At 35.4% G+C, this 27,430-nt stretch overlaps 1 protein-coding gene across 1 annotated transcript in view; it reads right to left on the bottom strand.

The window, feature by feature from the left end:
- ADGRV1 (adhesion G protein-coupled receptor V1) overlaps positions 1–27,430 on the bottom strand; it is a 635,274-nt gene that overhangs the window by 391,185 nt on the left and 216,659 nt on the right. Inside the window, exons 71-78 of the mRNA XM_037801795.1 lie at positions 25,261–25,404; positions 24,594–24,768; positions 22,613–22,748; positions 19,034–20,133; positions 15,046–15,163; positions 13,993–14,164; positions 8,463–8,705; positions 324–731 (exon numbers count right to left, since the gene is read on the bottom strand). Of these exons, the coding sequence (XP_037657723.1) occupies positions 324–731; positions 8,463–8,705; positions 13,993–14,164; positions 15,046–15,163; positions 19,034–20,133; positions 22,613–22,748; positions 24,594–24,768; positions 25,261–25,404 (2,496 nt within the window). The remainder of the gene's footprint in view (positions 1–323; positions 732–8,462; positions 8,706–13,992; positions 14,165–15,045; positions 15,164–19,033; positions 20,134–22,612; positions 22,749–24,593; positions 24,769–25,260; positions 25,405–27,430) is intronic.

The raw sequence follows: 27,430 nt of genomic DNA, 5'->3' as shown, positions 1-27,430 counted from the left end.
AATCAGCCAGTTTCTGGAGAATCAAAGGAAGTCTGTAGCCTCTGACATCTAGGGTTTCTTTTCAGACACTGTGTAGTGAGCACAGCAGGACTAGGTTACTCACGGTTCTCTGAATTAAAGGCAGGTTCCCAAAAAGGCATCAGTCACATCCACACAAGCGTACAGAGTTGGATAGTATGAAACCCATCCTTAGGTTCAGAAATTTAATGCTATCATACTTTCATACTTCCATTATAACTGGTAGTATGACAGTGGTGTATTTTTTTTTTTTAACTAATGAAATTTTCCAAAATTAGCTGCTTACATGCAGAAGGACTACTTACCTTATCTATTAAGTGCAGCACAGCGCTGAGCTGTTCTTCTGTGTTCTCCGTGGCCACTTTCAGGTTAATGCTGTAAAGCACTCTGCTGAGAATGGCATCGTCCAGGGGCTGGTGCAGCTGATCCGCAAGCCCCCACAAGGCCTGTGAACCTGAGTCAGAGACAAGGGTGATGTTGGCAGTGCCGTATACTTGATCAATTCTGGCACCACCTTTTGGGTCAAAAAGCACAATCTGGAATCGTTTAGGAAATGGATTTGAAGACCCTGACTCTGGGGTTAGGATGATATCCAACATGGAGTTTCTCTGGCCAGGTTCAAAGACCAGTGTGCCTTCAGTTCTTGCAAAATCCTTCCCAGAAATAGCTGGAGATATGAGAGTACGGCCAATTGTTTCACCACTCCTCAACTCCTAGAAATTAAAGAATACCATTTAAATGTGAGAATAACATTTCTCATCTTGTCCTAAAAAAAAACTGTTATCTCTTGATCAAATCCCATTTCCCTTAAAAAATTGATGGATAATAGCACTATTAAAATACGAGTATTCTAATTTTCTCATCTCCTTCCTAAGATACACAAACATAATAAAGTTATGAGGTTAGGAAAGACAACTGTCTTTACAAAGAAACGACAATCCAAGGTCGGAGAATACACCAAGAAATTATTTTATGCTAAAGAAATTAGAAGAGTAATGTCATTATGCCTTCTTACAGAATTTCTATAATTGTGAATACAATAAAAATTGTGCCTTAAACAACACATACCACAAAATACAAGTATTGAGGAAATATTTACATTTTCATTCTCACTGAGGATTTTTTAGCATTGGGAGGGAGTAGAGAGGAGGCAGAGAGGAAGGAAGAGGGAGCAGAAGAAATTGGCCTCTTATTATTTGTATCTAGATACAGAAATATTCTAAAGAATAAAGTCCTGGAAATATATATCCCTGAATTTCTTCAAATTATGGTTATTAAAAATGCCAATTTGGAAAACATAGACAAGGAAGACCCAAAGGAATGTGCATTTATTTACTATTGAGCCAACAAATACTGAAATCCTAGTTTCAACCAGGTGACATACTGGCGTGAATAGCAGAATACCTACACTTATGGAACATACTAGTCTAATGGAAGATTTAGACAGTATAAAGGTTTCAGGTAATATTAAATGAACATAAGCTCTATGAAGAAAAATGCTGGGTAAGTGGATGCAAGGCGATGGTAAGGTAACTATTTTAGATAAGGCTGGTGATAGAAGGTCTTAATGTGATATTTGAGCAGAGGCCTCAGGGAAGTAAGGGAACAGGCCATGTATGGATCTGGGGGCAAATATTCTAGACAGAGGAAATAGCAACTTCAAAGGCTGTGAGCTGGGAACCATCCTGGAATGTTAGAGGAAGAACCAGAAGGCCTGTGTGACTGGACTGGGAGGAGAGCGGTAGAAGTTAAGGTTAGAGAGGTGGAAAGAGGTCAAATCATGCAGTCCATTATTCTAACTGTGGCAGAAAAAATACTGGAGGATTTGAGCAGGCAAGAGACACTTTTATTTTATGTTTTCATGAGTACTCTGACTATTGTGTATAGTTAGGTTGTAGCAGGCGATGAGCAGTGGAGGCAGAGAGAATAGATAGTTTTTGCATTATCACATGCAAAAAATAATGGTAGCTTGGAATACAGTCATATGAGTGGGAAGAGTCCACTCATTTCAGATAGAGAATATATTCTGAATGATGTAGAATCTGTAGGACTTTCTGATGAACTTGATGTTGGGTGAGGAGGAAGAGAAGGCTCAGTTTGCCTGAGTGACTGATGAAAAATGGAAAACTAGGAGAAATACTGTTAAGGGGAGAAATCAATAGTTATTTATTATACATGTTAATTTCCAAGGTGTCTTTTAGACATTCAAATAAAGATTCCAAGTAGGAGCAATCAGATATATAAGCCTGGATGAGAAGGGGTGGTGGTGGTGGTGATGAGGTAAGAAATGAAAATGTGGTAGTCATCAGTTTTTAGATGATAATTAAAGAAACAAGTCTGGATGACCTAACCTGAGGAGTGAGTCTTGATGAACCCCAACATTTATTGGTCAAAAAGGGACAAGATAGGTGACAGGAAGGAGCTGTCAATGAGGTAAGAGGAAGCAGAAGAATGTAGTGTTCCAGAATCCCAGAGAAGAGTATGTTCAGGGAGGAGGAAATAATTACTTGGGTCAAAATCTGAAACATCAATGAAGGTGAGGGCTTTTAAGAGCTTTTTCAGTGCAGTGGTGGAACAAAAAGACTTACTGAGAGGATTTTAACAGAATGGTATTATAATACCAGCCCTAGGGCAGACTGGATAGCCTGAATAACTCTCTAATTGAAATGACTAACATGCTGGATAAAATATCAAAAACAAATTTAAAATGCATTGCTCAATTGCAAAGAAAGGAAGGAACCCACAGAGGTCAAAACAGGAAATAAGAATAGTGACTTCAGTAATAAGTGAGCATCAAAGTTTTCACCCTAAGCATTTCTGCTGAACCCTAGTGATCTGGATCTTCTGCTTTAATGACAAAAGACATGCTGTGCAGGAAATAAAACCTAGATCTTTTCCAAGGTAGGAAGTTAAATTAGAGAGCCCTGAGTCAAAAGCTACACTCTGAGAAAAGGAAAGAATGCTATTTGGTCTACCACAGAGAAGAGAACAATAAGAAAACATACCTGCTTCAAACTTAGTTCAGAGTAAGAGAGAAAAAATAATCTCCCTTGAGAATTTGTAAAGGTAGACTGGCCTTCGTAGAGGTTTGCAGTCCAAACTCACATCACCTGACACAGTCAGAAGAGTTCTAAGCAGAGAATTTAATTTAAAGTAGTCCCATGTCAGCTGGTGCTGCCAACAGGTGACATGCAAAAGCAAAAGCTCTGGAAAAGTACCACTTAATTCAGCCTCAAAAACTTTCCACAGATAAAGTCCCCAAAGAAAATAAGCAGTTCCTACAATAAAAATTGACAAGATAACAAGGCATCATGGGTGAAAGAGAGAGAGACAGAGGAAAAAAAAAAAAAAAGGAGAATCAAGCCTGTGAACAGTGTGCATATATAACATAACCACGTTTAATATCTTTAAAGTAACAAAGAAGCTGGAAAACATGAGTAATGAAAAATGGATAAACAAGTCTATTTGAAAACAACATTCCCAAAAATTAAAATATTAAAATAACTCAATTTAAAAATTAAATAGATGTATGAGAGATTGAATTAGACACGACTGAGGGGAAATAAGTGTCTTGGAAAAACAGGGCTGAACAAATTATTGAGAATGTAGTACAGAGACTAAAAAAAATTAAGTAAAAGAAATCAAGAGACATGCAGGATAAATTGAGAAGTTCTAACATATATCTAACCAACATTCTAGAAGGAAATGAGATATGGTGGGGAAGAGGCAACATTTGAAGAGACAGTGGCTGAGTATTTTCAAGAATTATTTAAGATAGTAATCCTCAGACCCAGGATGCCCCCCAAATCCCTCACAGAATAAATTAAAAGAGAAATGGGCCTAGAAAGTATAGAATATTAAAGATAAAAGAAGAACTTGAGAGGAGCAAAAGAGGAAAAACCGATGATCTACACATAAACAGTGATTAGTTTAATATTTTACTACTCACCACCGGCAATGAATGCTGGTGAAATAATGTCTTCAATATAACGAGAAAAAATAACTGTCAACCTAAAACTATACATCTAGTCAATCAACCTTAAAGGAGCAAAGGCAGAATAAAAAAGAATTTCAAAAACATAAAACCAATTGATCCTCACTAAAGGAAATTCTAAAGTATATACTTCATACAAAAGGAATATACCTAATAGATGGAAATACAAGATGCAAGAAAAATGGTGAGTAAAAATATTGATACACATGTGTATAAATCTAAGCAAACACTGACTGTATAAAGCAATGTCTAATTTGTAGAGATTAGAAAACAAAGACAAGACAAAAAATACAAGAGGATGAAAGTCTGGAAAGGAAGGGAGTGATCACAGTTAAAGCATTTTTAAGGTCCATAAGTTATTCAGGAAGGTGAATAAATTGATTGACATAGCTTATAACTTTAGAATACAAGTCAAAATAACTAGGTTAATCAATAAAAGTAGTTACAGCATGTAAATTCATAAAGAGGAACATAGATGAGAAAATGAAAAACTACCCAATCAATTCATTTATTCATTAAACAGCTAGAGAGTGCCAATTATGTGCCAGGCATTTTTCTAGGTGCTGGAGAAACAGTGTGAAACCAGGAAACAAAAACCCTTGCCCTCAATACAAACAAAAGCAAGAAAGGAAGAAAACACCCTCACACACAAATCCCATACTTATAATTCAAAAGAATGCAAGAAAAACAGAAAGAAAAACAAGAAACAAGCAACAAACTCAGAAATCATAAAAAGATATGAGAAGTAAATCCAAATATAGCAAAATCTCAAACAACAGAAAAGGAACAAATATAGCAATTAAAAAACAAATATTGCCAGATTGAATACAAAAACATAATCCAGCTATATATTTTATCTGCATCTATATATTGTATCATGTATCATGTAAATACATGAAGATATAGAAAAGTTGAAAGTTAAATGGTGAAAAAAGATAAATGAGGGAAATACTAGCTAAAGAACACTAATATCCCTATAGCAATATCAAAGTAGACTTTCAATTAAAAGACTTTTCATGAGATAAAAAGATCATTACCTAATGAGAAAAATTCAGTTTTGCTGGAACATATAACAATTTTTAAATATGTATCCTAATAACAAAATACAAAAAGCCAAAATTTAATAGAATTTAGAGACTAAATTGATAGTCACTATCATAGTGACCTCCTTTTGAGTATTTAATATATCAAGCTGATCCACCCACCTCCTGAATCTCTAAGGCTATAGAGAAATTAACATCTCAGTTAATGAGCTTAATATAATACAGTGTTTCTCAATCTTTTTAATGACATGAAATTAATAGAAATGATATTATTTGCATGATGCACTGGGTAAATGCCCTGAGAGCTGATTCCATCACCATCTCAGCACACCTATACCCCACATGAAAAGAAATGATCACATAGAATATATAGAACATTCTAACCAACAGTCATGAAATATACATTCTTTGGAGAGGGAGGGGGTCACATGGAACATTTACAAAAACTGATCATCCACTAAGTTATAAAAGAAAACCTCAAAAAAATGGGAAACAATTATCCTACCACAATTCAATTAAAATAGAAATTAATAAAAAAGAGTAACTAAATCCTCAATATATTTAAGAAATACAAAAATATATTTCTACAAATTGAGTCAGAGAAAAATCACAATGGATCTTATAAAATATTTAGAATGTAATTATAATGTATTAAAACTTAGGCAATGCAGCTGAAGCTGAGAGGAAAATTTATAGACTTCAATCTTCACATTAAAAAAGAAAAGCTCAAAATTAATGAGATAAACATTAAACTGAGAAAAAAGAAGAGCTGCTCTTTAAAAAGACTTACAAAATACAGAAATATTTAACAAAATTAATGAGGGAGAGAAGTGGAAGTGTGAGAGAAAACAGATTAAACAATATTAGGAATGAAAATGGAACATAATTTCAGATGTTACAGAGATTAAACAAATGATCAGAAGAATTGATGGCCGTTAATCTTAAAGGTTAAATCAAATGAAAAAATCCTAGAAAAATACAATGAACCAAAACTGATTCATGAATAGAAATCCTGAATAGTCCCATAACCATGAAAGTAATTGAATCAGTAGTTAAAAATCTTCCCATATGAAATCACCAGAAACATATAAAAAGATGTTCACTGGCTATTAAACAATAAAAAGTGTTGCTAAGATATAAAATAACAGATGTTATCATCCACTGATTAAAGGAGTTCAGATTGGTACAACCACTTCAGAAAAAAGTTTTCCAGTATCTAGCACAGTTGGGTATGCACATATCCAACAATATAGCAATCTTTTCTTCCATAGCTATATCTATATTTAGAACTATATTCCCTAGAGAAAGTCTTCTGCATGGGCAGAACTGTTATGTATTTCAGAAAATGCCATGTTCTTTTAATCCATTCTTGTGGGTGCAGACCTATTGTGGGTGGGAACTTTGGTTAGGTTATTTCAATTGGAATGTGACCTACCCAATTGAAGGTGGGTCTTAATCCTTTACTGGAGCCCTTTATGAGCAATAAAAGGCCTTATTTTAACATGTTCTATTCCCTTATCATCTGAGTGTAGGAACCAATTTAAATTGGGCCTCAAAGCTCTTCATCATCTGTTCTTGATCTCCAGTTCCCTTTCTTTCACACTACAAAGTATTAAACATATGATGATATATATTTAATGGGAGAAGAGGAATAACAAACCACATTTTTTTATCACTTCTCTTCTTATCTTAAGTACCAAGAACAAAAAAATGAAAATCTCCCCACTATGAATCAAAATACTTCTCTTTGCATTCATACCACTCACTTGTATCAGTTTGGACATATTGTGTCCCCCAGAAAAAGCCATGATCTTTTAATGTAGTCTTGTGGGGGCAGACATATTAGTGTTGATTAAGTCGGAACCTTTGGATTAGGTTGTTTCCATGGAGATGTGACACTCAACTGTGAGTGATAATTCTGATTAGATAATTTCCATGGAGGCGTGGCCCCACCCATGCAGCATGGGCATTGATTAATTTACTAGAGCCCTACATAAGAGCTCAGACAGAAGGAGCTTGCTGCAGCTGAGAGACACATTTTGAAGATGGCTGTTGGAAGCTGACACTAACATTTTGGAGAACACCATTTTGAAACGCAACCTGGGAGCAAGCAGATGCCAGCCATGTGCCTTCCCAGCTAACAGAGGTTTTCAGACACCATTGGCCATCCTTCATTGAAGGTACCCTATTGTTAATGCCTTACTTTGGACACTTAATGGCCTTAAGACTGTGACCTTGTAACCAAATAAACCCCCTTATAAAAGCCAATCCATTCCTGGTATTTTGCATAACGGCAGCATTAGCAAACTGGAACACCACTCCAAGGCTATTTAAAATGGAGTTTATTTTTAGGGTTTTATATAATAGAGAGCCTTTTTTTCATGTGTTTGCTGAGCTGTGGACTCTGTCAAAAAAGGCAAGTTTTTCTGCTTGGCAAGTTACCAAGACAGATTACTATCCACAGCTCTAGACCCAGTCTCCCATCCCTGGCTCATGTGGTTGCTACAACATATTGGCCATATATATGTTATATTTTACGCACAGAATGTTATACTTATTAGAGTTGCCCAGTAATGATACAACCAAGTGATAAACAGGACTTTGCAACTTTATAACCTTGAGGCCTAAAGGGTACCAGATTCAGAATCTTGAAATTTTAAGTTCCCTGGAGTTACATGATTCAAGGTAAAAGAGAGAGAGCTAAGGTGGGTAAGCTCCAATTCCCACAATTCTGCTTCAAGCACAGCAGACCCAATTTTTTTTTCCTTAATATGTTAGGGTTTTGCCATTAAAACAAAGTTTGAAAAATGCCACTGGAAACATGTATGGATGTTACTTGGACCAAGTCCAGAATTAGATCACTTAGTGTTACGTAGACCTGCTTTATTGGGTCTCTGGAAACCCATCAGTTCCTTCTCTTTCAGATGATGTCACCTGATAAGATGGATTATGAAGAAAAGAGGCAGTGAGACCTCATCCACTCATGGCTTTGAAGGAACATACAGATCAGTTAGTGTTTGAAGTACTGAAGAAATAAATTTCTGACTAGTTCAGATATAAAACCTAACAAGACCCTTAACTTTTATTTCTGTTCTTATACAGCTACATCTGAAAAATTTTAACTCTCTAGATATTTTCTAGAAAAGATTTATGTCAGACACTTTGCTGTGCATAATCAACTTTGTCAAAGAAAAAAATGAAAAACTAGCATTTTGAAACATGATCTAAGTGTTCTTGATAGATGAAAAATTGAACTGCTTAAAGGATAAAGATTAATATAAATTAATATAATGTTAATTGCCATGATATCCTCAGAACACAATGTATCAATTATTCTTTGTTTCATTACACTTGCTTTAGTTAGGTAAGAAAATTTTAATGTGTATTAATATATATTCCATGCTTACCCGGGTACTGAAGTTTACAGATATCATTCGTGCTGTCCCAGAATCTCTAGCCACCTGCAAACTGATTAAAGTGGCTGCCTTATGAGCCACTGCTAACCGAGAACCCACAGAAAAATATATGAGGCTTCGAGGTTCATCACTCTGTAAGATTTTAATCTTGGCAAATCTGGCACTGTTGTTTATTGCTGCTCCTGAAGTGACTTCATAAAGTTCCACAAAAAAATGCATTTCAACTTGAGGACTCTGACATTGATAAAAAATAAAGAAAAAGGAGAGGCTATAACTAACATATTTCCATTTTTAGTTAATTATGATATTAACAAATGATATTATTCATATATATAATTACAGAAATAAGTATTCATCTAGAAATACTTTCTATACAATTATAGAATTAAATTCTTACATTAAGTTACCATATTTATTTTTTCAATCACTCCCTAAGAAATACATTTACATTCTCTCTATGAACTTCTTACTATAAAATCTGTTAGTAGACAACCTATGTATACTTCAATAAGCAAAAAGATACAATATACTATATTTGTACAGTGAAATATTATTTAGTAGTTAAATGGAATGAACTAGTTTGATATTTTTCAATAGACGGATCTCAAAAACATGATGATGAGTGAAAAAGTTTCATAACGATATGTACAGTATGATGCCATACATATTAAGTTAAAAATACTATGCATTGTTAATGGATAAATATTTCCATAAAGATTTTTTAAAACCATCCTGACAGCAGTTATCTCCAGTCAAGTAGCAGGTTGAGCAGGGGGGAGGGTGTGGAGTTAGAGAATGACCCTGGGGATATGGAAAAAAGGGAGCTTCAACTTTGTAAGGTTTTATTGTTAGTTCTTTTATGTTTAAAGGATTTAAAATAAATATAACTACATTTTTCTAATAGTCAATTCTGTAGGTTTATATTTTTTTCTAAATTCCCCAAAATTCAAAATCAAATAAGGCTAAATTCAGTCTTCTGTTATAGTCTGTTCATGTGTTACCTTGATTCTTTCTCAGTAATCTCAAATTTTTTTTTCTAAAGCCCAAATTCAATTTCATAATATACTGTTAATCACTTGTTTTTACTGATTCCTTCTTACACAATAATCTAAAAATCTTAGCAGTATTGTTAGTATTTCTGGCATAACCCAAAGAAGCTAAGCTGATGTATTTTTTAATTGCGTGTTTCTTTGTCTAATTTGATATAATGCATCATCTTTATCTGTCAGTAAGAGATTTATATATCATTTGTTCTGAGATCACTTTAATGATCATTATGTCATGAAACAATACAACAAACCCTTTAGTACTATCCAAGAGTAAGTTATATCTCAGTCACACAGTTAACGGACTTTAATCTTTTGTTGTCTGAAGAACTGTGGTTAGCTTTCCTATGGTACATATCATTCCTTGCTGATTAACTGTCAATCAACATTGAAATACAGAGATAAATGTATTTTCCCTACTTTTGAGAAACTAAATTTAGCAAATACAATAAACTAAAACACTAGGAAAATATGGGCAAGCATATTCGAAAGCTATGACTCCCTAATGGCCAGGTGAACTTGAATTCACAATAGTTCCTTTTAACTAAGAATTACAGCATAATGCATTTCCAACAGAGTCTTATCTTTATTTTCCAGTAAAAAAATTTCTTCTCATTGTGATGATGATGGGAACATTACTTACAACCACTTACAGTCAAAAGAATGTTATAATCTAAGTAAAGAACCTTCTAAAAATGAACAGTGTACAGATGGATGCCAACACATAATTAGACTGGAAACAAAAGGAATTTTCCAGTTGTATAAAAAAATACTCTGTTCAAACAATATGCCTCAAGTTTATTGGAAAACAAAGACTCACAGATCATGCCTGAACCTCTCTAGATTCCTAAATAGTACTGGAGACCTTACAAGAACTCATTTTATGTGTAGCTGCCAGCAAGTTCTTTCCCTAGTTAGGCCAGAAGCTCTTCAGGTTGATCTTTTTACCTAACTAGTATAAAATGATTCTTCCTGTGCCCAGAGCTGCACAAAAGCAAAAAAACCAAAGTAATAATAAACAATATCTTACTTATTTAATTGAAAAATATATTTGGCACAAATATTAAAACAATCTGTTAGTTTAGATTTTCTGGATTAAGAGCATGCTTCCTAAGTTAATTACTAGCTTTGTACACTTTGCTAATACAAAACCATAAAGGAAGCAGCAGGAGAAGGGGGAATGAACTGCAATTCAACAGTCTGGGATTTTAATCTTGGCCAAGTAATTGACCAGGTCAAACTACTTAAATTCTTTGTATCTTGAAAATGAAAGTATTGAATAACCATAGAGATGATCATTAGAGATAAGACAGAATAGGAAACCATTTAGATTGAGGGTCTTAAGTTTAGGAGACACCACCATTAATTAGTGCTGCAACTCTGTGGATGAGTTTGTAGTGACTTTCATAAGCAACGATGAAGTTACTGAATTCCCTCAAGCTCTATTCCCATCCATTCTGAACAATATTAATTCCAGTCATCTCTTATGAAAAGCCAACTCATTGCCAAGAACTGTGCTGAGAAACTCCCATTATTATCCCACTCAATCTGCCTATAGCCCTATTATTAAATGCATTTCAGCTGGGAGGCTCAGGAAGGTTAAGCAACTTGTCCAGTGTACCCAGCTAATTAGTGGCAGAGCTAACAATTGAACCCACGTCTTACTGACATCAGAGTCCAAACTCTTAACCACTATACTGCCAGAAGAAATTCAGTATAACTGAAACCCTTCTTTTGATAAAAATGAAGAGGATGGTTCTTGGATCAAAAGTCTAGCAATAGTTGTGCTGCTTGTTTATACCTCCAGATAATCTGTCAAAGCCCACTACAGAAGAAAATGGTTGTACAATCTTATTTACATCTCTAGGTCTCGATTTATCAGACATAAAAGGAAGGATTTGAACTAGATGAGTAATAAGTTCCCTTCTAGCCATAAAATTTCGGACATTAAAATGAGTAATAGAAGCCCACTGATATTTTTAAAAATGCATATTGTTTCCTTCTCATAAGAAATAATCTTCCTTTCCCCCTCTTTTTAAATTTCCTCTTACTGAAACTAGAATGTTTATTGCTCTTGCCATATCTTACCTTTTAACAGCTGGCAAGACAATGAGAACAAAAAGCCTTGAAAATCAGCTGTTTCTCAGGGTGATGAAGAAAACAATTCTATGACTTGAACATTACATTAAAAAGAGAAAAACAGGTGAGACCAAATTCTTTGTCTTGCCTAATTGAAACTACTTGGATATGCGCTCAGTATCATTTCCCTAGTTAACATCCCATGTACTGCCTACCTCATTCTCTCACTCCTTAATGATGACATCTTTAGCACCTAGGAATTCCCTGCAAGGAAGGCAAGCTCAGAGAAGCAGCTTCTTCTCAATTCCACCTACACCCTAAATTTCTTATTTCTCTTCTCTTTGGCTGGTCCAAGTCCAATCCCACTTGGCTCTTCACATACTCTCCTGCAGGTAGAGTCGCCTGCAAATAGTTATTAAAGCACATCTTCTCTTTCAGGATCTTTATTTTTTTTCAACATAAACTTCATTTGAAACATAAATGTATACACACTGACATAGGAAAAAAGTCTGAAATGATATACATTCTTGAGTAGTAGAATTATGAATGAATTTTATGCTAGTATACTTTCTCTTATGTTTGTAAAATATCTACATTGAATGCCTCAATTTATAATTAGAAAAACTGGGATTTTTGTAACTGTAAACAGACTTCCTATTTTTAAATGGAGCATATAAGTCTTCTTGATCACTTTAGAAAGTACAACTTGTATTGAGCTACCTTTTACTTACTTTTATTTTTTTATTTTTACAAATAAACACTCCCCCTTTCTACCTCCCCATTCCCCATCCAACCCTGGTAACTTTTAATCTGTTTTCTACCTCTGCAAATTTGCCATTTCCTGTCATCTCTTATAACTGATATCATACAATTTTTGTCCTTATGTGCCATGCTTATTCACTGAACACAATGTGCTCAAGGTTCTTCCTTTGAAAAAGGACTGGTATAGACTCCTCTTAAAATGTTTGCTAGAAATCGCCAGTGAAGCCATCTAGCCCTGGACTTTTCTTTGATGGAAGGTTTTGAATATTGATTCAATCAATTACTGATTCAATTATTATAGGTTTGTTGATGTTTTTTATTTATTCTTGAATCAATTTGGGTAATTAATGTATTTCTAGGACAATTTTTCCATTTCTTCTAGATTATCAAGTTTGTTGTACAATTGTTCATAATATCCTCTAATAATCCTTTTCATTTCTTTAAGGTCAGTAGTGTAATCAGCATTTTCCCCTCTGATTTTTAGTTATTTGCTTCTTTTCTCCTTTTTCCTTTGTTACTCTAGCTAAAAGTTTGTTAATTTTATTGATTTTTTTCAAAGCACCAAGCTTTTGTTTTGTTTATTCTTTAAATTGATCTTCTGTTCTCTATTTCATTTATCTCCTCTCTAATCTAACCTTAATTATTTCCTTTCTTCTGCTTTGTGTTTACTTTGCTCTTTTGTTCCTAGTTCCTCAAGATGTAAAGTTAGGTTATTAAATTGAGCTTCTCTTTCTTTTTTAAACTATAAGCATTCATAGCTATAAATTTTCCTCTGAAGACTGCCTTTGTTGTATCCCATAAGTTTTGGTATGTTGTATCTTTGTTTACATTTGGCTCTAAGTATTTCACTATTTCTCTTGTAGTTTTTTCTTTAACCCATTGGTTGTTTAACAGTGTGCTGTTTTATTTCCATATATTTATTTTTTCAGCTTTCATTCTGTTGTTTATTTCTAGCTTTATTCCATTGGGCTTAGAGGTTACTTTTTATGATATCAACATTTTAAAATTTCTTTAGATTTCCCCTGTGCGTTAACATATGGTCTATCCTAGAGAATGATTCACGTGCACTTGAAAAGTGTGTATTTCACCATTGTTGGTGAAGTGCTCTACATATGTTGGTTAGATCTAGTTGGTTTATAGTTATTTCAAGTCTTCTATTTTCTCACAGATCTTCTGTTTATCATTTCCAAGATTCCTCATGGCCCAGCAGCTCCCTGTGTGAATTATCCCCTGAGTCATCTTCAATCATATTACTCTGAATATTCAGTATTTTTCTTTATCATATCCATAAATTTGAAAGTTCTTGCATTCCCTATTCATAAACAGGTGGGAGTTAAGGTTTTTATCTACCAAAGAGCCAAAAAGGCCATACTTGGTGGGCATTTGAATAAATGAAACAATAAGAAAGAAGCAAATGAGAAAACTGACTTGCTTATTTACAAAAATGCATAATACAATACATTCTAAATCTGAAGTTTGTTGTCCAGAAAAGAGATTTAGACATTATAGCGAGGCAAGACACAAAGAATCTAGTCAATAAGCTATGGGTGCATCTCAATAAAGTGGTTTTAAAATTACTAATTATAAAAGAATGTAATTAGAAGTTGATAATTCTGTGTCTCATCATTTCTTACCTTCTCTGGTTTGAGCTCAATGGTGATGAAGCACTTTGTTTGACCTGTCATGCAGATTGTGGTCCCTGACACAGAGAGGAGTTCATCCATCAGGTTCACCCCATTTTTCTGAAGCACAATGGCTGTTTTGTTAAATGTGACTCTCCAAAAGACTTTGACATCTTCAAAGGCCCTAAACAAATGAAACCAATGCAAATGCAGTAATGTACTATGTTATCACTGTGTTAATTGTACCTCTTTGTCCAAAATACAACACTTAATACGGATAAGGCTGAAAACGACCAATTCATCTCATTGTGGATAATAAAATTGAGGTCTAGCATTTGCACAGCATTCTTTGACTACACACTATTCAGTACTGAATAAGCATTAATTGAACTATCTATAAGGAACAGGAAAACAAATAATTTACATTCCCCACCTATATGTACCATAAATGTGAAAATAAAAATTTCAAAGAACCCCTGCCTTCAAGTAAATGTTCCTAGTTTATCTTTTAACAATTCTTCTTCTAAAGGAAAAACACTACTGCCAAAAATGGTAATTTTAAAGACAAAGTTGGCATGTATTTTCAAAGAATATTTAGGCCCCAAATAGAAAAGGTATTGCATACACACACACAGACACACACACACACGTTCATGTGTGTGCACCCTGGTGCATGTACATGATGAGCATTCACAATATCTGTATAATAAAGTATCAAGTTGCTAGCAAATGTTGGTATTCCAAGTCTACCTCACATAAAATGGTTGTGTATGCAGAGTGATAAGAGAATGGCAGATATGATGAGGTGATGACCTACATCATAATGCATTTGACATTTTATAGTACTCTATGAAATACAAAATGCTGAAGGTAGCCCTAAGTCAAGACTGTAAATCAAGTATGTTAAATAACAAATTAAGAACAATAACAACTGAACACTAACATACCAAATTCCACTATAGCTTCCTACATCAATATTTCATCCTGCCTCTACCATTTTATGAATTCAAATTAGATACTGAATGGACACACAGGATGGTACATCTTCCACATATATACTCATACCTGTTTGGTTGCCTTGTGACAATAAGATGCAGTTTTCTTTTATCAGCATCTTCACCCAGTTCTAGTCCACTCCTAGACTCCTCACTAAATCCTAAAATGCCATTCTGAAGATCACTCCCTGTAAAGAGAAATGAAGGGTTATAATATATTTCAGAATTTAAAAGGTCTCCAACGCTTCATTAATCTCTCCAGCCCAGATAGTACAAAGGTGATGTGAAAGTTGAATCATGTATCCCAACAAAGACATATTCTTAATTTTAATCTGCATTCCTGTGGGTGGGAACCCATTTGTAAACAGGACCCTTTGAAAATGTATTGTCATTTAAGATGTGGACTCATTTGTGAAAAAGGACCTTCTGTAAGATCCTATTTAGGTGGGGCCAAACTGAATCAGGGTGGGCCTTAATCCATATTTCTTACAAAGAGAAATCCACAGGAAGAAGACATAGAAGCCAGAATTCAGAGAAAGACACAGGAAGCCAAGAACATTGACATGTGAGGGAAGCAGAGATGCAAATCAAGAAAACCCAAAGACTGGGGCAAACTATCATCAGAATGCTACCAACTCTAAGAGAATGCATGATCATCTCGACACCTTGATTTTAGACTTCTGGCATTCCAAACCATGAACCAATAAATTCCTACTGTTAAGCCAATACACTGTGTGGTATTTGTCATAGCAGCCCTGGCAAACTACACAGGTGGGGCATTCACAGTTGATTGTGTATGTGTGGGGGAGGTGTGGGAGGAAAGTCAGATACAATTTTTAAAGATCTTTACTAAAAATAGACTAAAATCAAAATAACAACAATAAGGTGGCTAACATCTTGAGAATAGAAACCCAGAGGAAAGAAAACATCAAAGTCTACTCCCCACCATGACACACACATATTTGTCTCTCTCTGATGAGGCCCTACTTTATATTTGATAGTACTTGACATTTTATACATGTTTATCTTTTTGTAGTCTGTATCTTCCAATAGAAAGTAAACGCTACCAGAGAAGTAACTGTTTTATTCACTGCTGTATCCCTTGCACCAAGAGCAGTACCCTGTATATTCTGTTTACTAAATATGTATTAAATAAATGAAATCAATCTAACAAATTTACCTTCCTACAAGATTTGATCAAAATACTGTTTTTGCTATGCATTAGGTTATTTGAACCAGGGAAAAACAGTAGGACAATTAAAAAAACTCCTGAGTACCTCTACATATCAGCAACTTCTGAGCAACACTTGAGATTATAGGAACTATCATTTTTTAAAATGTGTTTTTAAAGTGAAACAAACCAGGGCCCATACTCCCCTGAAATAGCCACTTCAAATCCTGGACAGCACTAGGCCACCTTCTCAGACTAGAAACATTTTAATGTACAGCTCCTGCTGGTTTCTCTTTCTGAATGGCACCATCTCACAAAATGACCTAGAAGCTTTAGATCCCAAAGCAATTAGCCTCAAAAACCACTTTTCTCCACCACTCTGAAATCTGATTCCCGAGATTCCAAGGAGATAGGACTTCTAAAGTTAGGAACATGGCAGGGATAAGAAAAGAGAGAAACACTTAACTGTCTTGATGGAGGAAAGCTAATAGTTATCAGCCCTGGGTCTATTTCTCAGATCTGCAGTGCGAGCAAACATGAAGACAATTGATTATGAACACATATAAGGAGGACCACATTTGTCCTAGCATCTCATATGTGTTTTGTCTCTGTCAGATTGCCAACCCTCATCCTCACTAATTAATCACTGCCACCACTTCTTAGACCTGTGTCAGAACCTGAAGTCAACAGTTCTCTTTGGCAGCAATCGTTCTTCTAGTCACCTTGAGTAGGAATTTGGTCTCACCACATAGATTATTAGCTTCTCAAAATTAGAACCTTCATCTTTGTTTCCGATCACAACTAGTTTAGCTTAAATTAAAATAATACTTTCCTTTGCCACATCCACAATAATAAATTTGATGTCAAACTTCTAATAAGATGCTCCAAGACTTCCAATTTGCCATAAATCAAAACCAAACTAAATAAACTCTTTCTTCTCTGATTTATTTTAATAGTTCCTTCTAAAATCTAAATGTGAAACAACTACATAAATTAAAGATAGATGGATTTCAGCAAATTTAATGAACTAATTTAAGCAATGATTTAGTTAAAAAAAATCAGGTAGGGAGAAGATGAAGCGAATAATTCATCGGCAGAGTAAGGAAAAGTTTTTTACTTACAGCATTATGACTACAAGAATGTGCCAAGCACATTGTCAGGTAAATTACATCATGCGATGTTAAGATTTGGTTATGACGGGCTATGATTATCACTTGCCATATGTGCTTCATCAGTTCACCTTAGGTAGGGAAGGTAAATGCTAGAGGACCTAGTCAGGATCTCACAATCCTTAGTTGAGGGGATACTTGTATGGTAAGTTATTCTCAGAGCTAATATACAGAAAGGCATTGGTACACCATACTGACTGATAAAATATAGAGAAACTTCCATTCAAGTTGGTACATACCTGCTGTTCTAAAGCCCTAAAGAGCCCTCTGCTACTGTCCTGACCAACAACACAAGATCCCCCCACTATCCAGTAACTAATGGAGCAATGCTTGGCATGGCAAGGACCCTTCAGCAACCGTTTTGATTCATTTGTGCCTGAGCCAAACTAATTACTAAATATTATTACTGTCAGTTCTGCCTGGTCATACTCAAATAATTGCCATAAAAGATCTATGTCATGAAATGGAGGAGCAGGGAGGGATACTGAGTGCCAAAATAATTATTTTGATAGAAACATTTAGATGGCATTAAGGCAGCATGAATCAAAATCAGTAAATAACTGGTAGAGTAGAATCATAATTATTTAAACTACTCTTAATAAACTGTAGGAATAGGAATAAATGACATCAATTATAATTGATGTATATTTATAGTGTAACATACATGGACTGATGCTGAGTATGAAGGTAGGCTAAATGCAAAATCAAAATCAAATTATAATTGAATGGCTAAAATAAAATAAGAATTCTAGGAACCACTGAATCCTAAAACTGTATTATAAAGATGTTTATTCTAAAACTTTCCCTTTTATAGAGGAGGAAAATAAGGCCAAGAGAGTAAATGATTTGTTCAAAGTCTCCCAATTAATGGCTAATCTGGCTCAAAAACATAGATTTCATGATTTTTAGTGCTCTTTCCCCTACTCTATTCTATCATAGTATCATCTGAAAACTCTAAAACACTGTGTAAAACTCACGAATGCTTATATAAAAGGCAGAGTATGTAAAAGTCATGGGATGACATTGTCACTACTCTTATTAGTGTAATATATTTGCAAGCTATGCTATACTACTTAAGGAAATTTAGTATGACTTCATGGGGAAACTGCAAATTATCACCAAAGAATTTTAAAATAAGATGTATGAAGAATCCCTGAATAAAAATTGAATTTTTAATCTAGAGAAAAGGCTGAGAAAGGACTCAACAATACAATGGATACCTAAGCAGCACTAGCTCAAAAGCAGAACAAAAAAGAAACAGTTTTAATTTATTTCATAAATAAAATTTCTTAACAATGAGAGCTTCGATTTTAGGAAGGATTATTGAAAGTGGCTAGGAAATTAGAAGAGGGCTTCAATACAAGATAGACTGCCTTATGTTTGAATGATTAAATTAAATATTTTCCCCAAAAGAACCATGGATTAAAATATTTTTAAGATTTTCCCTGTATTGTATAAGGATAGAATTATAGATTATGTAACCAGCTCTGGGTTGTGACATTTACTGCCCATGAAATTCTAGCCTGGAACCTCAGCACAATGTCATTGGTTCATGTTATAGGTCCATGCTACAGGGGAAAAAAAAAAACTTGTTTTAATAAATTCTTACAAGTGATTCAAGTAATTCATCCCCTTAAATTAAGTTTAAGATAGCTGGATTTTAGTCCAAATTCTGTATCACAAAAGTACATTCTCATATCCATCACTCAAAGATATACCTGTAATAATAATCATGGCAAAAGCTGCAAATCCAGTGTCATCCTTTCCTTTCACAATCTGTGCTCCCCCTTTAGGGTCTGTGAGAAACACATAGAAGAATTCCTGCCCTTCAGGCTCATCGTCATCCAAAATTTGTACTGATATTTTACGTTCTCTTTCTCCATCTAGAAATGTAAGGATAAGAGTTTGTTCTTCAAAATCTTTTTCTTCAGTTGCCCAAGTTAGGTTGGCAAGTCCATGGATATCATGAAAAAGCAAGGCATCTGGTTCCTTCTGAGCACATCTTTCTCCAAAGGTTTTAACTGTTATACTGACATTGCCAGTAAAACCACCAGTTCTTCGAATAAGAACTTCTGCAGAATTGAGTGTGCCATTTTTCATGTCCTCTTCAATGTAAACAATTGGTCGCCCAAGACTAAACGTTCCATGAATGGAAATATCAGCAGTTACAGGGTCCACATCAGGCTTCTCAGACATGGCAGATGTACTAGGAAGGGTGACAAGTTTCTCAGGGATGGCAGATGTAACAGTTGCTGCAGTAACAACGGCAACCATTTCAGTTGACTGTGGAATGGTAGTTGTCTTGGTTGTGTCAAGTTGGGTGGTAAAATCAGTTTCTACAGGAATGCGAGCTGTGTCTACTGCTGCAGTTGTCTTGGGGAAAGAAACATCCATTCCTGCCAGGCCATCATTATCCAATATCATGATCACTGCAACACTGAAATCTAGATTCAAGCGTGGTCTCCAGTTAGCATCAGGTTTTTGTAATCCCCTGATTTCTACAGAAGTTAGATTGATATAAAAAATTTCATCTATCTCAGGAAGCTGATCATTAATAATAGTTATTTCAAAATCAACCTCAGTTTGGAATTTTTTAAACAGCAGTTCCCCATTCTGAATAGGTTCAAAGTCTTCCAGTGGCTTTGCACTTCCTGCAGTTGTCTGATAGGAAACTTTAATAAGATCACTGTGGAACCCAAACAATCTCTGTACATGTAACCTGATCATCTGCATATCCTCCAACACGATGACATTTCTTGAACTAGGGGAAAATTGAAAGACTCCCATTGGTTCAACTTCAGCAACAGTGAAACCTGATCTGGGGAAAAAAAAGTTAAGCCATGAAAGAACTGGTGAAAATAGGAAAAGTACTGGAGAGACTCATCTTCCACATATTGAAGATGTTGCTCACAGAGGCAGCATGTTAAAATGACGTGCCCTTTCAAAAACCTGGAAACCCTACTTACTTACTGATGAAAATACTAGAGCCCAAGAAATTTAAGAACAGGAGCTGCAACCACAGGTGATGGGACCTAACAAGTAAAGAGCTCATAGGTCTCCGGTTTGCTTGTCCAGACAACCCTGTTCAGCTCTGAAGGATCTGAAACATCTGGCTCTCTCTTATCATCAGCACAAATATACCAAAAACTTTATGATATTCTGGACCCTTCCAGCTTTCTTATCTAACAAATAGAAATAATTGCCCCTATGAGGAGCCAGTAATGGGACAAAGGTAGCTAAAAACTTCATATATGAATTGAAAGAAATATCTATGACAATAATTTATCTTTAGCTTTTTCCTATGGATTTTTGCCATGAGCTACTTTTTATGTCAGAGGTTATAATCAACCATAGACATATATTCTTTGGTTGACTGTGTGTGTGTGTGTGTATATGTTTCAATCTAAAGTTCAATGCCTTTAGTGAGGACACCCAGACCCCATGACTACCTGCTGTCAGACACCCATCACTCAGTTTACAGCATAGTGGTTAAGCATATACATAGTGATCAGACAGTTCAAATCATAGCCTGAAAAATATGTGACACTGGGTTTGTTACATAATCTGTGTCTCAGTTTCTTCATCTGTAAACTGGGACTAACAATATATCTACCTCATAAATTGGTTGTAATGGAGAGTAACTGAGTATATATATAACAATAACAGTGGCTGGCACAGGGTAAGCGCTATAAAACTGTTAGCTGGTTATTTTTGTTGTTAAAGGTATTTGAATTTGTGATCCTGAAGTATGTTCTGTGGCCAAACAGTTTTTTTAATGGTGTATGTATAACACGAAGCCATATTCTGCCTACCCATATCCCCCACACAAACATATACACAAACAGACGTGAATATATGCTGGTTTTGGTCACACTTTTCCTGTTTTACAAATAAGTCAACTGAACAACAGAAAGATCAAGTAACTTTCCCAGAGTTGCACACTGAGTAAATGGCAGAGCCAGGACTAAATCTACAGATCTGGCTCTACGGCCTGCCCTCTGCTACTCTGCTCATGCTTGTCCCAGGCAGAGGAAAAGTAGGAAAATCTCTTATCAATTAACTTTTTCTCTAAATTCCTATCAGTTTTCTAGTTCAATAACCCCTCGTTCACAAGCTCTACATTTTTCCCTTTTCAGAAAGTAATGAAACTGAAAAATAAACCCACTGAATTATGCAAATAGACATAGGGTAATAGTTAAAAATACAAGTGCTAGAGACAAATGGCCTGTTCCGGAATCCAGGCTCTTTCACTTACTAGCTATGCGATCTGGGGAAACCTACTTAACTTCCCTAAGCTTTAAAGTCTTTAGCTGTAAAATGAGATACTAACAGTACCTATATGAGACAAGGATTAATTGCTGCTGCAGCTGATGTTATTATTTTTCCAGTCGCCTAGAACATTGTAACGCATGAGCTTCATGAGAGCAGGGTTGTCAAATTATTTTTTATAATGTGTAATGTACACCTGTAGAAAGATCCACCCGATGGCTCATGTGTAAAAATGGCCCATTTGTAGATAACGGGCCATTGCTTCAATTAGCCTTGCTTCAATTCAGGGTGGGGAAGGAGAATGAAGCTTAATTCAAAATATTAAAATTGCTGTAAAAATCAATTCTATGAGTTTTCTATCATCATCTCAAGTTATTAGAACCAATATTTTAAAACCTAAATTAATCCGAAAATAACGTCTAATAAGTTCTGGTGAATAGCCTCGTGACAAATAGAAATGATAGTCTATTTATATAAGCTAAAGACAAAAAGGGATTGACAATGCTGTTGACTGGGACTTGTTTATCTGCAAATAGACTGGTTTCTTCATAAACAGTCATTATAGATACATTGAAAAATTGAATAAAATTAAATTAATTCAGAAGAACTATTGGTTTAAACAAGCAACATTATTACCCTACCATGATGCCTTATTCTTATTCTCAGTCTCCTGAGGAAAACAAATATTTTCCAGCTTCTTTATAAGGAAACAGCCCTCTTTAAAAACAAGTGCATTTGCTTTCATGGTTCTTATTGCAGAGGTTATCCCAGGACAATTCTCTTAAGTTAGAGGTCCTGATAAAGTCTCTTTAAGGCCGTCCAGCAGCAATTGTAGGTCTACCAAAGATCAGCCTGACTCCACGATATCTCTGGAAGACAGGCTGTATGTTGCTAACCGCTATTCTACACTAGAAACTGTTTTGGGATCTACTTTGAGGAAAGTGATCCTTGTGACTTTTTCTGACTTGACCCATAAATTCCAGATTATTCTTTAGGGAGTTTCTTGGTTGCGGTTCGTTTGCTCTTACCGAAGGTGAGCTCCACCAGGGGCAGTGCTCTGCACTCCAGATAGGTGAATAACAAAGGCCTCGGGTCGACCGGGGCTTGGAAAAGTCCGTAGCAAAACACCTTTACTTTGTTCACCATGAGAAAATGAAAGGCTCCCTGAAAGGAACATGAAAAGGAAAGGAAGGTATTATTTCCTAGTTCTCAAATTAGGATTCAAGTCTTAACATTGTAGTGAAATATCCTCTCTTCTAAAATTATCTTCCAGTCAGTAAAAAGTAAAACAGAGCTTGTGTTAAAAAAAAAAAAAAAAAAAAGGTAGCGGTGGTAGTGGTGGTGGTAAGTAAAGTTTTAGGACGCTCGCTAGACCACCAAACCTTGCCTTCAACCCTTGTCTTACCTTTCCCACTTTCTCTTTTCCTTTCCTGACTCAATTACAAAATCCAGTAATGGGAAGGGAACAGTGTTAGGCAGACTTTGGTTTGAATTCTGGCCCCTGTATATTTTTTGGACATGCATATTAAAGTAATTTTGGGTGAAACATCATAATACATGAGTCTTATTTTAAATTACTTTTTAAAATGATGTAGTATGGTGGAATGTTAATAATTGTTAAATCTAGTCAATGAGTGTTCATTGTACTAATGGTGTTCATTGTACTAATTATTTAACTTTTAGTTATGATTGAATATATTATGAAAAAAACATTAAAGAAACTGAAAAAAATCCTTGATGATATCAATCATCAATTCCTGTTATTTTAGTATGATTGACTTATTAATAAATTGCTCAAAGATTTGGAAGATCAATTTTATATATAAGAGTAAACTCACGTATGTACTCATAAAGAACAATATTTCTACAAACTGATTTTTTACAGACCTAATAAGTGGTTACTAATATAAAAAAGAAAAAAAGAAGCCACTAAATTATATGGAGCAGTGTATATCATCCAAACTGACAGAAGAGGTAGGGGAATGAAAGATAAGAGTTTCTGAGGAAGAAAGGGCTAGAAAATAGACAAGAAAGATAATTAAATACCTTTAAATAAGGCACATGCCAAAAGGAAAGTAAAGAGGAGTCAGTGTTTGATACATTCAGAGCAGAGTGCCCATTAGTGGTTAAAGAAACCCCAGTATCCAAGTCAGTTCTAGTGCTGTGGTATCCCTTAGACGAGCTTCTAAACTCACTCTATCTATTAGTGGGATTCCTATTGGGATGGAAACTGGCGTGACAATGTTGTCATCTTCACTGTCCCTAGCTCACCCCCATCTTCTAAAGGACTTCAGATTCCATTCCTTCTCATCGCTCAGTGATACTAAGACTTGGAAAAAGGGAAAATCAATCCATCCTCACTGAGAGACTGAAGATCACAGCCCATGATGCAGATTCATTAGATTTATTACTGACGGTCAGTGGCCTTTGCCTGGTGACCAGCAGGACACGGAATCAAGAAGGGGAACCTCAAAGTTTAGGAGTCCTCTGGAGAGGTCCTTTATAAACTGGCATCACATGAATTTGCAGTGAAGCTTTCTATAACCCGGTAGAGGGCAAACCATCAAATATTCACATCTCACTAACTTTCAAATAGCTAATAGTACAATTCAAAACTCAAGCAGATGAAATAACACCTGCTCTACTATCTGAAATATTCAGATGAACATGAAAATGTATCCAAAGTGGTATCTTACTAATTATTGCATAAACTGAATAAGGTTTTTAGAAACACTTTTAACAAACTCCTAATGTATGGATAGAGCATTCTGCTTAGTGATCACTACTTTGGGGTGAGGAATGAAGTTTTTAATTTGACAGAATAAGGCTTCTCTCATTTTCACCAAGAGGCCTGCACTGATCAGCCTCCCTGATCTCTTAAAATCTGGGAGCACTGTACTAAAAGACAACCATTTCAGTGTCCAGAGGAAGTGTGGCCCAAGAAAACTAGTGGCCGGTTATACACCTTCATGTTCTACAGGGTTGATCTTGGTGAAAACTACCACTCACCCAATTTAGGGGTCATGTTACCGACAACAATGAATTCAGAGATTTCTAGCCCTGGAGCATATCCAGCTGTCCAGGCAACTGTGAGAGAACCATACGTCCCTCTCCTTGAAATCACAAATTGGCTTGTTCCAGCAGTGATATCCGTAAGTTGAAAAGCAGTAGACATAAATCCAACCTAAGGGGAAAACAGGCTTAGAATAATTTTTCTCTCTAAAGTTTCCTATTTTCTGAAAGAGTGGGTTAAACATGAACTTTTTCTGTTTATAAAACACATTTTCTTTGTTTAGAAATATATTCATTTATAGAGAAATGTTTGACATGACATCTGATAGTTGAAAATTTATTCTATTTTATAATGTAGATTATAGTTGCATTATATGATCTGGATGCACAATGATCTGGAAATTAAAAACTCTACATCTTACATTCAAATTCTGTAGGATATAAATTTTCTAAAACTCCATAAAGGAAACATATTTTTCCACATAATGTTGAAAATTGACAAATCATTTTCATATAATGTATTCATAAGGTTTTCTTTGTATTCACAGGGTTATTTGGATTGAAGGAAATAGTTAATCTTAAAATAATTCTAAGAATCTCAGTCCATCCTGTAAACGCTGCCCTCTAGTGGCTGTCAAGGAATACAACACCCAGGACCAATTACCTGAGAATTGGCAGCTTTCTCAGGGACTGGAAAGACAGCCGACTTTGCTTCCTGGAGAATCTGTGGCATTCCATAGAGATGTCTACCAACAAGCCTCACAGTCATCAGTTGCAAAGTGATGTTAGAGCCTAGTAACAGGAAGACCTGCAAAGAAACAGCACCAATGATATTTTTATTGGTAAGAAATAATTTTCAGAGAAAAATACAGACATTTGACAAAAGCCATTGGCACACTGCCTTTAGCATCAAACATTCTTATTAACATACGCTCTTTCCCCTCGTTATAAGACCAACCACCAACATGAAGACTGTGGGTTGGAGAGTGGTAGTGGTAGAGTACAAAAAACACAAATTTTCAAATTATCCATTTGTGCCCAAATGGCATCAAGAATGACAGTAATAAAATTTTATGAGTGGTCACGTATCAAGGGATCATGTGTCAACTATTAGTGATCATGTATCAAGCACATACTGGAAAATAGTCTCAACTCCTGAAACCTGGAAAAACATTTTCCTCATCATCAAGGAATAAATAACACTAAGATATTTACTTAAAATATATAATAAATTAGGGGTTCTGATTATTTAAGTATTTTGGATAAATAAAAATGACTAGCACCACATAAAATATTACCAATTTTTGAAGTTTTAGAGTCAAATTGTTTCATATTTCTTTCCCCCGATTTTTATCAGGGCACATCCTAAATTTACAAATTGGTTTTATACTAAACGTATACTTTTGAAACTTAGAATACATTTTTCCATAGAAACATTACTATTGATAATGATTAAGGCCCCAAGTTGTCCCATAATCTGGAATATTACTAAACACTCTGTTCATCTTTATTGACTGTAGTAGCAACCATTTCTGTGGTGTTCCTGCTTCTTTTAAATATCATGTAATTAAAAATACACATCTCAGGTTCAAACACTGGGTGACATGAAAAAAACAAATGTTTTATTCATTCATTCAACCACCATCCATTCAAAATGGCATTCACTGAACAAGTACTAAAGATACAGAAATAAATCATGATATCCTAACTTCAGCCATGTGCACCTGCTTCTCCTATAAGTGTGTGCCCCTTCCACCTGCTGGCCACTGGCTGGACAGTTAAAGAGCTTTTATCCCCATTTCCAAATCCTGAAGGACCAGGCATTAGCTTGAAGCACCAGGTCATTGATGCCTTCCCATCCAGCTCCTCTGCTCTCTGGCTGCCCTATCAGCCCTCCGGGCAGACACATTCTTGTCTGATGTGGCAGGTCCCTATCATGAAGTAGTTAAACATTGAAGTGGAACATGAGTGACGGCAGATTTGAGGAAAAGATGGTTCATCTACTTAAGAAAAGTGGGTAGATAGAAACTTCCGATTTAGTTGGCAAAGGTAATTGGAACGTTTTAGGAGTTGACTGTGTTCTGCCATTTTCTTGTTCAGGTCTGCATCACCAATACTATTCTTTTATTTCTCAATATTCTTGAAGGTATTTGGGTACAAATAGAGAGAATTTACAGTCCCATGATAACCTGGGTCCAACTCCAACATTGCTTTTCCACATTGTTTTATAATTGGCTGTTAGTGGGTCTGTCTCCTGCACTACACAAGGAGCAACATGAAGACATGAATTGCATCTTAGTTAACTTTGTATGTGCTGTGCTTCTCACACAGGTTGGCACATGGTAAGTGCTCAATAAATGCTTGAGTCATTGACTCAACTGCAAATGTAAAATCCCTCTCACATTCTGACTTAAATACTTTTAAACTTAGATTTCTTATTTCCATAGCATGACAATGATTCTTATCATCAGTGTGTGCATCTCATCTAAGAAGCCACTTGTTAACTGGGTATGGTAACAGTTTATGCCTCCAGGGTCCTGATGTTAAACCAAAATCAAGGGTTGTCTAGTTTACAGAGTCTAATGGACCCTTCCCTGTTCAAAGACCTACCTGAAGGTTAGAAGTCACAGCAAGGTGGTTAGCTGTAACAAGGCTTTGATGTCCTTCTCTGTGGCACAGCTGCTGGAAGTCTTAACTTTTACCCAGAAGGATGGAACTGGGAGAACTGTACTCGTAACTATTCTCCAAAATTTCAAAGGACATGCAGTCTATCCAGGGTGTGAGGTAGGGAGAGGAATGCTCAGAAAATCCTATCCTTAACTTATGTGCAAGTC

The sequence above is a fragment of the Choloepus didactylus genome, chromosome 13 (assembly GCF_015220235.1).
Source record: "Choloepus didactylus isolate mChoDid1 chromosome 13, mChoDid1.pri, whole genome shotgun sequence".
Taxonomy (NCBI): Eukaryota; Metazoa; Chordata; class Mammalia; order Pilosa; family Megalonychidae; genus Choloepus; species Choloepus didactylus.
The sequence above is the reverse complement of the archived record's forward strand: the minus strand, read 5'-3'. Positions and strand labels throughout refer to the sequence as shown.